Genomic DNA, 14,437 nt, shown 5'->3' with positions numbered 1-14,437 from the left:
TTTTTATGTTTGCTAGCTACTGATAAATGCATCTATTTTAATTTTAATTTTGGTTTTTAGTCCATCCTATTAATGTGTTACATTTAAATCATCTGCCATAAATCTATTAAAAATATCAGTTTTTAAAGTAAGCTTTTCTTCATATACATTTCAACTGTAATTATTGCAACTATAATTAAGTTCCATACTTAGTAATACAATAATATAACTTTGGTTATACAAGCTGGAAATAACAATGAATTTTATGTTTTTGTTCTGGTAACAAGAGCTTTAAAATGGAGAGAGGCTATTTTATTTTTGATATAGAAATACAAAGAAAAACAATGGCATGCATGACACTATATATTATAAAGGTAGTTGGTGGTTTACTGAGTAATATTAAACATCTACTTTTTTAATGTTAAATAATCATGAACATTGATATATCAGAACACTTAAAATGAAAATTTACAGTACATATTGATATATTAATATATATGTCAGCTGTTTCTGAGGGGTAATTACATGTGACCTCCCAGGAAGGCTGGATAAGGGGCTCAGACTGAGAGACAGGGGGTTAAATGAGACATAATGGACTGACCGAGTGTCTCATCCAGAGCGAGACAGAGCAGACATTAGAGACACAGGAGTATCACAGCCATGCAGAAAGACAGTTTGGATATTTAAACAGCTGTAGTTGATCAACCCAATGATCAGACGGCAATGCTGATTGGTTCTCAGGGACAACAGTCCAGCCAACCGTGAACCACACAGGTGATGCAGAGTCCAGAACAATGGAGCTAGCTTGTAAATACATATTTACCATTGATTAAACCTTACATTAGATTCTAATTACATTTAGTATTTTTTTTTAAATCTAAACAAAAAAGTGAAGCAGTCAAAACTATATAGTGGATTATTTTCTTGTTCTCTTCCTCTCTTAAGTGAATTTGGTTTTTCTGTTTGAGGTCATTTTCTTGTTAAGGACTTTCCTCTAGTCTCTTGAAGGTGTGATTCTTTATGTTCATCTCTGTACCTCAGTAACAGAACCACCAAAGTGGAATTCGCTTCCCTTTCAGTAATATGTCTCATCTGTTCTGTCTTTACCAAATTTTGTTGTTGTAATTTCGTTTTATGTCTTTTGTTGGTGATTTAACATTTTAAAAACCACTGTGAAAAGAAAATGAAAAATAAGTAAATAAATCAATCAAAAGTAAAACAGAAAGTAATGGAGAGACTTACTTGACAACCAGATACCTTGGTACAAACACCCTATCTTTTCAATTCTTTTTCCAGCTCTCTGAACCTTTTCTCTTTCTTCACAAAGTTTGACCTCATTTTGAATCATTTGAAGCAGATTATGAAGGTTCAATGACATTTCAACCTTTTCAGAGTCTAACAGAAAACAGAGCTCTGTTCATTTTTCCTCACATCAGCCCCAGATGTCCAGAGAAGAATGGGTTGAGCTCACAGAGAAAGCGGATCATCTCTGAACTTGCATCGTCACCTTTGTTCCTCACCATGTTGACTAAAACTCGAGCTTTGTCTCCTCTGGTCCTCTCCCCCTCTACTGCCTCCCTCTCAGCATCACTGAGGACTTTTATCTCCAGGAGTTTGTCCAGCAGACTCTTCAGAACCGGTCCTGATATCCCCTCAATGAAGTTGGTCCTTATTTCCTCAAGATGCTCGCTTGGTCCATAGGAACTTCCTACTCCAGCAGTAGAAAGACAAACCTCTGTATTCCAGATGCCATTGAAGCTGCCCTCCCTCAGAAAGAGTTCATTGCGTCTCATGAAATTCCCATAAACCAAGTGGAACGTTGGGAGGTAGTTGTCGTACGATTCTGCATCAAACTCTGCTTCTTTGGGCTGAACCAGAACCGACTGTCTTCCAGGACGTGTGGACAGAGTGTAAAGCCGCTTCGGCTGCAGTCTGCAGTGTGGAGGTGTCTCTAGAAACTTCTCATCTCTATCTATTTTCTTCCTAAAACGCAACACATGTCTCAGAACAACGTTTTTAGGCAGCAGCAACACATTAATCTGATGATCAGACTCTGGAGCAGCTGGAGGCTTGTAGAACAGCAGAACCAAGGCTTGGACCGGGTCAGGAGAAGAATCTTCATCCTTGACGACACCAAAAGCAGAAAACTCTGTGATGTTGATGATGACGTGAGTTTCTGTGATCTCCTCAGGCCTGATGAACTTGATGTCTTCATCGACCACACAAGCGACTGACAGGTAGGTACATCCACCTGTGGAGCGGATCTCACAGTGAGGAAGATGGAGCTGAGCCACAGACTGCTGCTGACATCTGATGTCAAACAGAGGTCCTGCAGGCTTCTTGCCCTGTTGGCTCAGTAACCTGCTGCTCCAAGAAACAATCCTGTAGGACACGTCTCCTTCTGCCTTCATGGCAAACACCAGACCGCTCACTCTGCACTGGTACAGGCCTGGACTGAAGCACCGCAACCAGTAGGTTTCATCATCTTCATCACCTTCATCATCTTCGTCACCAGGAGTAAACTCCTCAAATCTGCTCTGCAGGTTCATGTCGGGTAAACTTGCAGTTCGGGGTAAGATGTTGACGCCTACGACATTTGAAGGAGACATAAAAGTAGATTCTCTTCTCCTCAAAGCAGACTCTGAAGCATGGGGGAGGTCAGTCTGGGCTGCTCTGTTTGGGACTAGGTTGCACTGAGAAGGATCAGAGGGAGGACAGTTATTCTGACCCATCAAACACCTCCCCAGTTCCTTCTTCTCATAGAAATCTTTGGTGAGGGGCTGTTTAAGAGGTGTTGGTGTGAAATCGTTGGGGACTGAGTCCCAATTCCTGAGTTCTTCCTCATCAGCTGTTGGATGTTCTGTCAACCTGAAAGGAGATGCTTTAACCATCTTTCCACTAGTTAGTGAATACAGATGTTCATCAGTTGGAGTTGCATCCTCTGGTAGTGAGTCAATGGATTCACTCTGAGGCTTTTGAACAGAACCCGGTGCAATTTCTTTCTCGTGTGCTTCATCACAAAGTCCCTTTTCCTCAATTATTTCAGAACCTGTTTTTAGATCTTTCTTTTCTGTTTCATTGATTCCTTCCCTTTTGGCCACCTGCTCATCAGCAGCTTGTTTTCTCTGTATTTCCTTTTTCGACACCGTTTTTGTCTCTGTGTCTACTATTTCTGGTTGTGTAAGGGGACAATTGTCCAAACTGGATGCATCAGAAAAAAATGATAGTCCTGCAGGTTTCTTGCCATGTTGGCTCAGTAAGCTGCTGCTCCAAGTATCAATCCTGATAAATGCATCTCCCTCTGCCATCATACCAGAACGTGAAGGCACCAGGCCACTCTCTCTGCACTGGTTCAGATTTGGACTGGTGCACTGGAACCGACAGGCTTTATCATCTTCACCAGTGAAATCAGGAGGTAATATTTCATAGATGTTTTGGAGCTTCATGTTGGGTAAACTTGCAGCTTGGGGTAAGTTGCTGACGTCTGCAGGAGGATCCTGGGCTATTCTTCTATTCAACCCGGAGTCTGAAGCATTTTCATGAACATCAGCATGACATAAATTACTTGGAATTGAGATGCCTGCAGTTCCATCTGATGGTTTAATCTCTTTCAATTCATCTGACTGAGCAAATAAGGTCTGAAGAGGATTTTTTACGTCGCTTGTTTCAAGGCTGTCATTCATATTTGGGTGTTTAAAAGGTAAAGTGGCAACTGATCTGGACTTAGGGCTGTCAGAGGTGCTTCCACAATCATGGTTAATCTCCTCTGAACATGGTAAGGAAATATTGTGATTGGATACACATGAGTTTCTGTGATGATGTAATGGGGACGCATCATCAACTGGTGCATCATCTTCTGCAGTCTTGATAGTGTTGGGAAGAAGAGGCTTTGTTTGAGGATTTGAATTTCTGGTATCAGCATGTTGTCCTTCTGTGTTTTTTGCGGAAATCAAATCAGTTTTATTAATGTTATCCAAACTTGTTCCAAAGTCTTTAGGACAGTCTGAATCTGAGTCAGTGGAAGCGAAGCAACAGCACAGGCCTGTATATGATGCACAGGCAGGTCTCTGCGTCATTTTGGGTCTAAAGATGGTGACAAATCCTTGTTCCTTCTGGGTTGCCCAAAACAAGATCTTTTTCCAGATCTTCCTTCTCAGTTTTTCTGCTTCTCTTGCTCCTTGGTTTCTGTAAATTGAAACAAACCAAACATCTCATTACATTTCATTTCACACATTTTAATTATGGGTTAAACTGTCACTGTTGATTATGAAACTTTTTTTGGTTCAAGTCTTTCAATTCAACTGTATTTATATAGCGCCAATGCATAACTGAAATCACAAGGTCAGTTCTATCAAAACATACAGACAGGCTGGTTTCTGTCAAAGTAAACCCAGCAGGTTGCATCGAGCCATTGACTTGCAGAGTCAGGACACAAATAAATTTATCTGAGGGCTAATAAAGTGGATTTTTTAGGATTAAGTAAATAACAGCTACTTTAAAAGCCTGTGGAACATATCCCAATGGTACATTGTGAAGTGTCTTGAAATGATGTGTTGTGAATCGGCACTATATAAATCAAATTATGAAATTGGAAGTTATGTAATAGACTTTGGTTGTCTGTATAATTGGTTTGAATTGACTTCATATTTCTGTCTGAATTGGATACTTTTTGTAAAGTAATGACATTTGTTATGAATTTATGCTAAATACATAAAGTAAGTTGAATTCTGAAATGAATATATGTGCTTTAATATAAATAATTTTCTCACAATAAACATATTTAATGGGGGCAAATGTTTGATTATTAGGTTGAAAATTTGTGTTAAATCTCTTGAAAATAAATTCTAAAAACCATTTAATGACTTGAAGGATTTTTGTTTTTATTCCAGGTCTGAGCAAACAAGCATCTCAACTCTTTGGCACTCTCTGGTGGATAGTTGTGTAATGGATACTGTAACTACTAATTATGAAACTATTTCAATTAAGTTTTATCTATATAGCGCCAATTCAGAACACATGTCATCTTAAGGCACTTTACAAAGTAAATTTAACCTAATCATCCACACAGATTGGTCCAAAGGATATTATAAATTTTGAAGAAATTATTCAAAAATTGCTATAGTCCTCTCCTATAAACTGCTGTTTAATTTACCCTTGAAATATGAATAAAAGTTTTAAAATAAGTAGAGTGACCTTTTATCCAGATTTCCCCCGAAACCTAGGTCCCTTTACCAAAAGACAAAGTGCAGAGTTAGTTTAATTTACTTCCTGTCAAATTGTTCAAATGTGATTTGTAGTATAAAAATGTATTTCTCTTTCTTTCCTCTCACCACTTTCAATGTCTGCCACAAAGAGGCCAGTATTCCCATAAATAGATTATCAATACATTTTACAGGTATCTAAAATAATGTGTTTTGTGTTATTGTATATGCACATCAGGTCAACTAACAACTGTGTGTTTTATTTTGAAAGGTTTTCGTTTCTCATGTGACTTCTGGGTTTATCTCATTTTCTCTTTCTGCTCCCTTGACCTTTATTACTAAACTGTGGAGCTTATATTTTGGTCATTTAAGTAAGTTTATGTTTAAGCTGTTTTGGTTCATCTACGGTCTTCTAAGACTTTAAATATTCTGTTCATTTACCTGTATTTACCTGAACTGTGTCATTTCTCTCCAGCGTTTCGTCACTAATCCACATGACTGTGCTACAACAGGTCTCCCTCCCTATTACTGGTTGATTTTTCTCTCACTTCTAATTCTTCATAGTTTTATTATGGGTATAACTACATGTTTTTATCTATTTTATTACTTTTTTCTATCACTAGTGGTTTATTGTCTGCCTTTTTAACCATCAGATTGTCTCTTTGATCTGTAACTGAGTTCTTGGTTTTCAAACAGAACATGCCTGTTGCTGCACATTTTAAAAATACTTTAAAATTAAAGTCAGGCTTGTATTTATCTCCAAAATTATGATGGACATTATCTCCCTGAATGAAAGGGATGAAAGTTTACGTAATATGAGGGTCTGATTCACAGAGCTTTTACATGTTTTATTAAAGTAGTTTTATTTAGAAGATCTTTAAAAAAGTCCAGGGTATCAATCACTCAGACATGCCAACCATGTTATCATAGTTTCTTCTACCAGTAAATCTGCTGTGACCGGCTCTAGACTTCTCTTAGACAGGAAGACTTTGATGATTTTTATCTTATTTCACCAGGGGGACTTTTTTCCAGTTCCTCCCTTTCAGAGCAGCACAACATTCAATGTGTTTGATGGATTCAGTTCTACATTGATAAATATAAAAAACATGGTTTGCATTTATTCTTTTTAAAATCAGAATTGCATCAGAGGACAGTCAAAAATCTGCCAAAAACATGCATTTATAAATGGTATTAATGGTTTCAAATATGATGAGGTTCTATAGAATGTGTTATATCGAAAATTATTCTTTTTTGATAGTATTTATATATAGTTATTGCTGTGTGATTGAACTTGGTTTTACAACAGACATTATTGAAGAAACAGAATAACCGATAACAAAGCAATTGTATTTTTGTGTAATTCAATATGCTTTTTTAACCTATTGCATTTAGACATTTAGAAAATGTTACAATATAAGAATGAATTAATTGATAGTGTTCTTTTATCCAAATGGTGTATTTTCAATAATTAAGTATAACTTCAACATACTCTACATGTTGCTTTGAAATAGGGTTGCAGTAAATATATGTTTATTTACAAAAAAAAGGGTAAATGAAGAAAATAAAGAAATCTAGAAGCAGGTAGTACTTCCAAAACGTAAATAAAAAGCTAGACTTACCATGAGCTGCAGAAGTAGCTTCATAGAAGAAGATGCCAACACTGTGTCTGTTTTATGCCCTCCCAGGTGTCTTTGCCTGCAGGTAGGAGGGTATAGATTCTGGCAAAAAGCATTTATAGCCTCATGTTGTGTTACTACACATGTTTTTAAGTTATTTACTGTTTGGAATAAATGAGTGACACCTTCTCTTCAATAAGTTCATAAATAAGAATTTATGAACAGAAATAAATGAACATCCAGAGAACACCACTATAGAATGATGGTTATCTGAATTAACACTATATTTCAACCAACAAATCTTCTCCACTAGGCTAGTGAAACTTAACTAAACTAAAATTAAGATTTAAAAAAAACAAGGAACTATATACACAAATAAAAGAACAAAAGAACAAATAAAATAGTTTAAAACCATCATTAGAATTATTCAGTGAATCCTGGTTCACTGCAGATCTAAGTTGAACTAAAGTTAATCTTAAAAATTAGTTTAATTAATTTCAAACAACATTTGATGCGGGTTCCACCAGTTTACAATGTAAATCCAAGTTACATAAAATATTATTTGAGGACATAACATTTTTAAGAATGATTTACTAAATAAAAATCAATAACCTTTAGGACACCTGATTTTATTTATGTAATGTATGTAATGTTTCATATTAATACTGTACTAACGCTCGTAGCACTATCGTATGATTGCGGAGCTAACCGAAAACACAAATTGTTTTTTTTTTCTTCCTGCTTCTCTGTGAAGGCAGACGCATTTGTTCTCTCTCCTCTCCTTTTCCATTTCCCTGCCTGTTCCTATTAATCCTTTTTGGATCCTCTTTTTACATATCTTCCAAATTCTAAATTATGAATCTGGTCAGCTGGACTCTGACGCAATTGAACAAATTTTCTCAACGAGTAGACTGGGTGAAGGAGAGCCCCTGTGCCTGATGGGATATGCGCAACTGGACACATGGTGGGAGGAGCATCATGCGACTGTCCATTTTGCCAGTCGCTGATGTTGAAAATGTGTTCAAAATTGGATTTATGATAACAGGATTTCTGCTTTTTGGAGCATGCGGTTACTTGAAGTATCAAGAAATTCTGAAAACATTGACAGCTGTTTCGGCCCATGTCAGAGCTGCCTGAACTATGTGAGGGATATGTCCGCTACCACCACTCAGACTGAAATGCTGTATAAGCATAACTGCAGGCCAGCTGAGGTTCCTGAACTTGCTGGCAGAATGGGAACAATCTCAGAGAAAACTCGAAGCTGGACCCTGGCAGAATGACCTTAAGCTTGGCTGTTTGGACTTGCCATTGAGAAGAACCACTGAGACTTTAGGGCAGACAGAATAACAAGAGTCTGCCTGCCCAAAACAAATGCTATTATCAGACTCTGGGTCCGTCAGCCTCGAAAGGCAGAATATCTTAATTTCTCCTGGATGTTATGTAAACCAGACACTCTGTGACATCTGTGACCCGAAACAGAGCGCTACTGGACTGCCTGAAAATGCTCCTTCATTATCAGACTCGGGAGTTCGTGGCCGAGTGGTTAGAGACGCGCACTTGCAGTCAGAGAAGGATGCAAGTAGCCAGTTCGATTCCCAGTCACGGCACTCTAGGTCCCTGAGCAAGACCCTTAACCCTTGATTCCGCACATGGCAGCCCACTGCTCCCCAAGGGTGATGGGTTACGATGCAGAAGTGAATTTCTCCATTGTGAGATCAATAAAGTTCAATTATTATTACTCTGGCTGCGCGAGCAATCTAACACACACACACACACACACATGCTGCTGTTACTACATAGTTACATAAAAATATTAATTTAAATAAAAGTAGTTACTTTTAGTAAAGTCCCTCTCATGCTTTTCACAAAGCAAAAGGGGAGCTTTTGGCCTCAAACAGCACCTTGATAAATGAAAATGCTACACATAAATAAAAAATGTCAACATGTGATATGAATATTTTGGAAGTGTTATGACAGTGTTTCCCATTGGTTGAGAATTTACTTGTGTTGGTAGGCAGTATGGAGTGGCTTTGAATGGTACAGCGTAGCATGGTGCTTGATGAGCATATTTTTGACCACCAGAATTGATCCTTGGCTTTTGTCCTTCCAGAATAGAAAAGAGTTGACATCTTGAAATCCTGATTTCCAGAGAAATTATACAGTTTTCAATCAGGATGTAAGATTTGTTTAACCAGTAAAGACAACACAAAAATTACAAATTAGGTAGCCTAACTAGAACTATTGCAGACATACCTGACAACATACCTGAAATATAATACAATCCACTTATAGCTTCAGCAATACACAAATTAAAAGACACTACAACACATTAGCAACCTACCCAAGTTTAAGCTAGTAGGCACAATCACATACATTTTCACGATGCAGCTTACCTCTTTCATCAAGTAGAAAGGGAAAAGTTAAGGGAGTAAAACCAGATTTATAGTCAGGGCCCCCTTCTTTTATAGAGTCTATACATAAACGTCCCTCACTGTTTATTTGTAAGAGATCAAAAAGGTATTGCTTAACATTGGACATAATTAACATGACAGCACTACACGAATATAAAAATGCTTATGTCTTTCATCAACAGCTTTACAAAAGAAAGAATTAAAAAAAATCAGTAATCCATCAGGTTTTTCACAATTAGAAACTGTGACCTCACTCGTACAGGGTTATTCAGAAACCACGTGGAGAATTATTTTGTTTGTTTGGTAATAAACTAGCAGTCCCCTAATAAGGCTGGTTCACTACTCATTAGCTACTGATTCATTCCTCTTTAATTCCCTAAAAGAACCAGTACTTCTCTAATAAGAATTGGTGTACACCAGTAATTACTGGTTAACTACCAATTCGAACCCAAGTAGTTAATCAAATGTTGTGTACTTTGTTGTAAAGTGTTGTTAGACAAAGTCTGGAGACAGCTGATGTTTTTAGTTTTTTTCTGATGTCACATAGATGGTATGTCTGCATTATGAACAAGATACTAATTATCTTCTGTATTCACGTCACACTAGGGAATGTAAAGTTGTAATGTCATGTTCTGTTAAAATATTTGGTTTTTCTTGTTAAGGGTTCCACATTGTGTAGATCTCCTTCTGAGATCTGTACCAAGGCTCATGATCTTCTTTTAACATAACCAAATATGCACTCAATAAATCTGTCAAATCCACATTTAACTGACTATTTTTGGGTTTATCTGATTTTACTGGTCTTCAAAATTACATTTAAAATCCACACCTACTTCTTGGTGAGATTTTACCTCCAATAAACCAACCTGACTAAAATAGACCATTCATTAACATGATGATTCAGTATAATGTGTTGATCAGCAAATGTGTAGAACTTTGAACTGCTTAATATTGTCTGAAATGTGAATGTAAGAATTATTAGGAACTTGAGGCAACAAAAACAGGCTTGTAGAAAACAGAAAGAAAACATTGGCATCAGGCGTCAACAGTGCGTTCCAGTTATGCTTTCCTGATAACAATCAAAAACATATTGTTAGTCACACTTACAGGAAAGACTTTGCTGTGTGGAGAAAATTGTAAATAGTAAAGATAAAATACTGTTAGAGTCAGATACAAAAAAGTAAAAAGAAAAAGTTCCATTCAGTGTGCTTTAGCACTTACCTGTGTGGTTCTAGCTTAAATTAAAGAACTATAAAGACCTATCTGTGTCCATGCCAATCACAAACACTTAGGACTCAGAACTGTGATGAGCTTGTTGGTCTGGTAGCAGGGTAGACAGAGATTTACAGGTCTGGCCTCATCGATAGGGTGAGCCTGGTCAGTGTCCAGAGTAGTCAGGATTATAATCCCATTCCACAAAGAGCCCGGATTAGGCAGCATTTTCCAGACGGGTCAATAAGGACACATGTGTGCATGGTTTTTGATAGTGGTGGTCCTCCAAGTTGATGACTTTAGCAGTTAGATCAAAGTTAGCATCTGGTTGGAGAATGCATCCTCGATTAACTTTAAGTCTATTTGTTCATGAGTGTATTTCTCTGCCAGTTCAAATAAGATAAAAGGGTGGCCATGCTGCACCACAACCACACAACCATAATTTAATCTGCAGTGGACTGAGGAAAGCTCTGACTGGCAGAGACTCGTTGTTGTCTCAGAAAAAGTTTAGCTCTGGTTTGACTGTGAGCTTGGAGGGGAGTTGTCCTCTTTAGTAGATTTAATCATTTTAAAGTGACAATGTCCATATGACTGCAAAGTAAGCAAAGCTTTTTTGGTGCTAACAAAATAAATTACTTTTAAATGTTTTCCAAAACGGTTAAATGTAATACTAAATTACAACATGTGTCCAAATGTTATGTCATATGTTATGTCAGGAGTTAAAGGTTTCTTAGCATTTCTACACCTAATTAAGGAAGGAAGGCCTAACTCTATAATGGGATCCAGATACAGAAAGAGTCTTGATCCTCCTCCTGACAGTCCCGTTTGTAGGGACATGTTAAAGAAACATGGACCAGGGTGTCTTGCATGCGTTAATAAATGGACAAAATATCCAAATTAGGAAAAAAAGGAAAATAAAATAAAATACATAAAAGTTCCCAAGTAATGCAGTACAAATGTATGAGAAGCGCATGAAGTGTTTGAGGGTTTGGAAAGCTGAAGCAGAAAATAGGGAGCCAAAGGCTGCAGTAAAGGCTTTTAGGGGGTGGATGGATGGATGGATGGATGGATGGATGGATGGATGGATGGATGGATGGATGGTCTGGGCTATTTCTTTTTTCTTGCCATCAAGATCTTTGCCAGCTGGCACCAGAAAATGCAATTATTGGGCTTTCTTCGTCTGGAAACAGATGCATACAAACATCTTACAGGCGCAGCCATGATGACGTGGTAAACTCGCTCAGCTGACAATACAGCGATCTGATTGGCTGAGCAGCAAAAATCGAATCACGTGACCTCTTGGACCGGAGCGCCACAGTTTAGATTTTTTATCGGCTATAACTTATTAATGTGCAAGTGAAAACGTGGGAACATTGGTGTTTTGAGATCACTGCTATGTGTAGCAATTTTTCCCGGTGGAAGAAAGTTGCCCCCTGACAGTTCATACGAAACTTCTTAAGGAAGCGTCCCACAGATTCTGGCCCACGGACTACAAGTAAAACCCAGATTCCAAAACGCACAGAGAAAAGGATGCATAGATCTGTGGCGATAAGCTTCAAAGTTTGTATATTTGCGCTGTGATCCAGGGACCAATTTACCTTTCAACACTCCCATGCATCTAAAGTCAGAGACATGTCTGACAAGTTATTAACATTAATATATATTACATCAATGGTTACAAAACTACTGGATTTGTTTCAGTGATTTTTCTCCACTAGTGGTCCTCAGTACTGCGTCCCTTCTCCTTATTTTATGGTGTTTGCACCAATGATTGCAGGAGTTTTCAAGCATTTGCTGATGGCAGTTACAGGTAGAGAAGGATTCACCTGGTCAGGTGGTGGAGGATTTTATCATGCTGTCTGACAAATCCTGCTTAACTCTAAATGTCACCAAAACCATGTTGTCACTGACAAAAGATGACGTTGAGTTGAGAGAGTTCATTTCTAGTTTGAACATGTCCTGATATTTATCAGTAAGAGACAAAAAAGATGAAAGATTTTTCATCAGCTGCCAGACATGTACTTACGACATTTTAAGTTCCTGCTTGTTAATAATCTTAATCTCTTCAGGGATGTCTGAAAAAGATAAAAAACATTTTCTTGTTATTCTGCTGACATCAGGAAATGAAAATGTACACATGTGGACTTGTTCTACACGGTACTATATGCAAATCTTGTTACATTTGATGCATGTTTGGATTAGATGTTAAACTGATAGAATATTCAAAGTGAAACAAAAACTTAAACATGGTTTCTTTGTCTTTCTGGGTAATTCTATTAGAGTAGAAGAGTTGTTTAGATGACGAGTGTCTTGCCAGCATTTTATAACTTGTATTTGTAAAGTATACATCCAGTTACGTCTGGCCTGAGTTCCTACAGCTCATCTTTATTTCTAGGTGTGCAGAGCAGATCATCACTAAAACCATGAGTCATGTCAGATGTCCTTGTTGTCTCAGTTATGGATGAAAAGCAGGTGCTGGTGTCATGCAACATTCATTTATTCTTAATCATCAACAAGGTCTAGGAGACAGTGACCATGTTTCAGAAGCCCAGAAGATTCTTCCAATCAGTCTGGGAGGTGGCTCATCAGTTTCACATGAAAAGTTGGTACAAGATGACTCAGTGTCTTGTTTTCTGCTAAATTCATAAGTTGCTAGTAAATAGTGACGTATGAGCAGTGGCGGCTGGAGATAAAATATTTTGAGTATGCGCACAAGAGGTCAGAGATGACCAACTCTAATTAAAAACATTTTGTCTGCCGCATTTTTGGGTCTGGTCGGTCCCTTCAAAGTTCCTTTGCCTGCTTTTCCTCCATTACAAGCCGCTTAAAATTATTTTTTATATATAAATGACCAAATTTTACTTTACTGTGCTATTCTCTCCTGTCTTTACTGTTTTTATGGTCCGACTCGTCCGCCTGCATTCGTATGTTTGAGTGACTTTATGTGCTTCTAATCTGCCAGGAGGAGAAAGCTGTACCCCAAAGAGACCAAATAACCAATCAGAGACCAGCGTGACGTCACATGGAAGCCAAAAGGTTACAAGCAGAAATATACAATAATTGATCTAGTTTCTCTCAGCTTTGAAGGATTTCATTTAGAAGGGCATTAATAATGACCCCACATGGAACAGGAATGCTGAAAAATCAAATTAATTGTCTTTCAGATAATTTTATCCATGAAGCTCTGACTCACAACAAATGTAACGTAAAAGCTCTTTATGAGACTCTGAGCTTTAATATACATAGATAATTCAGTCCAGTCATTAAAAAGGTAAATCTGTCTTCTATCTAAGGAAGCAAAGCCAATCAAGGCTCTGACTTTGCATCAATCCCTCCTCCTGAACGAACATTCAGGGATGTAGAAACGGCCGTTAGCAGCCGGGTTTAAGCAGGAGGCTTAAGGAAGAGAGAAGGAGCTGACCACCCAGGTGTTCATCATTCAACATTGAACAGGTAAAACAACCAAGTTCAGCACATGTTAAAAGGCAAACATAAAAAATATTTTATTTTTACAAATATTTGACGTTGGAGAGTATCTAAAAACACACTTCAGGTGGTGGATTTAAATCTACAACATAAAGCCATAAATCTGAGTTTATCTTCTCCCTTCTAAATTAATAAATTAACTCTTCTGGAAACTTCAGAAATTGCTCAGCGTCCGGGGAATCCTTTAGCCTTATCACCCTGCAGAGACGAGTAAGTAATCTGCACAAGTATTACCAAACATCACTTTTTACAACTCCTTTTAAAGACTAATTATTTGTTAGTGTCCATTTAATTTATTCGTTTTATTCACAGGATCAGCCTCTATGAGGGCCAGCTGAGAAGAAGCTGCCAAAGCAGAATCAGAAGAAGAAACAATAAAATACTTCAATCTGTTTCCCATTGTGCAATTATTCCACTTAATAATATAACATTCAGAACAAGTCAACATTTTAAATGTGTTTCAGTAAAAGTAATGAAGATCTTCATTACAGAAAATAGTTTGGTTGTGATCTTCAGGATTTTTGTTATGTTC

The 14,437-nt window shown here is 37.6% G+C and overlaps 1 protein-coding gene across 1 annotated transcript; it reads right to left on the bottom strand.

Moving 5' to 3' along the window:
• Positions 1–1,406: 1,406 nt before the first annotated feature.
• LOC110367984 (caspase recruitment domain-containing protein 8) lies at positions 1,407–2,528 on the bottom strand. Its single transcript, XM_021314934.2, has one exon. It carries the CDS (start codon positions 2,526–2,528, stop codon positions 1,407–1,409), a length of 1,122 nt encoding a protein of 373 aa, XP_021170609.2.
• Between the last annotated feature and the right edge of the window lie 11,909 nt (positions 2,529–14,437).

Source organism: Fundulus heteroclitus, chromosome 21 (genome assembly GCF_011125445.2).
Source record: "Fundulus heteroclitus isolate FHET01 chromosome 21, MU-UCD_Fhet_4.1, whole genome shotgun sequence".
NCBI classification, from domain to species: domain Eukaryota; kingdom Metazoa; phylum Chordata; class Actinopteri; order Cyprinodontiformes; family Fundulidae; genus Fundulus; species Fundulus heteroclitus.
The sequence above is the reverse complement of the archived record's forward strand: the minus strand, read 5'-3'. Positions and strand labels throughout refer to the sequence as shown.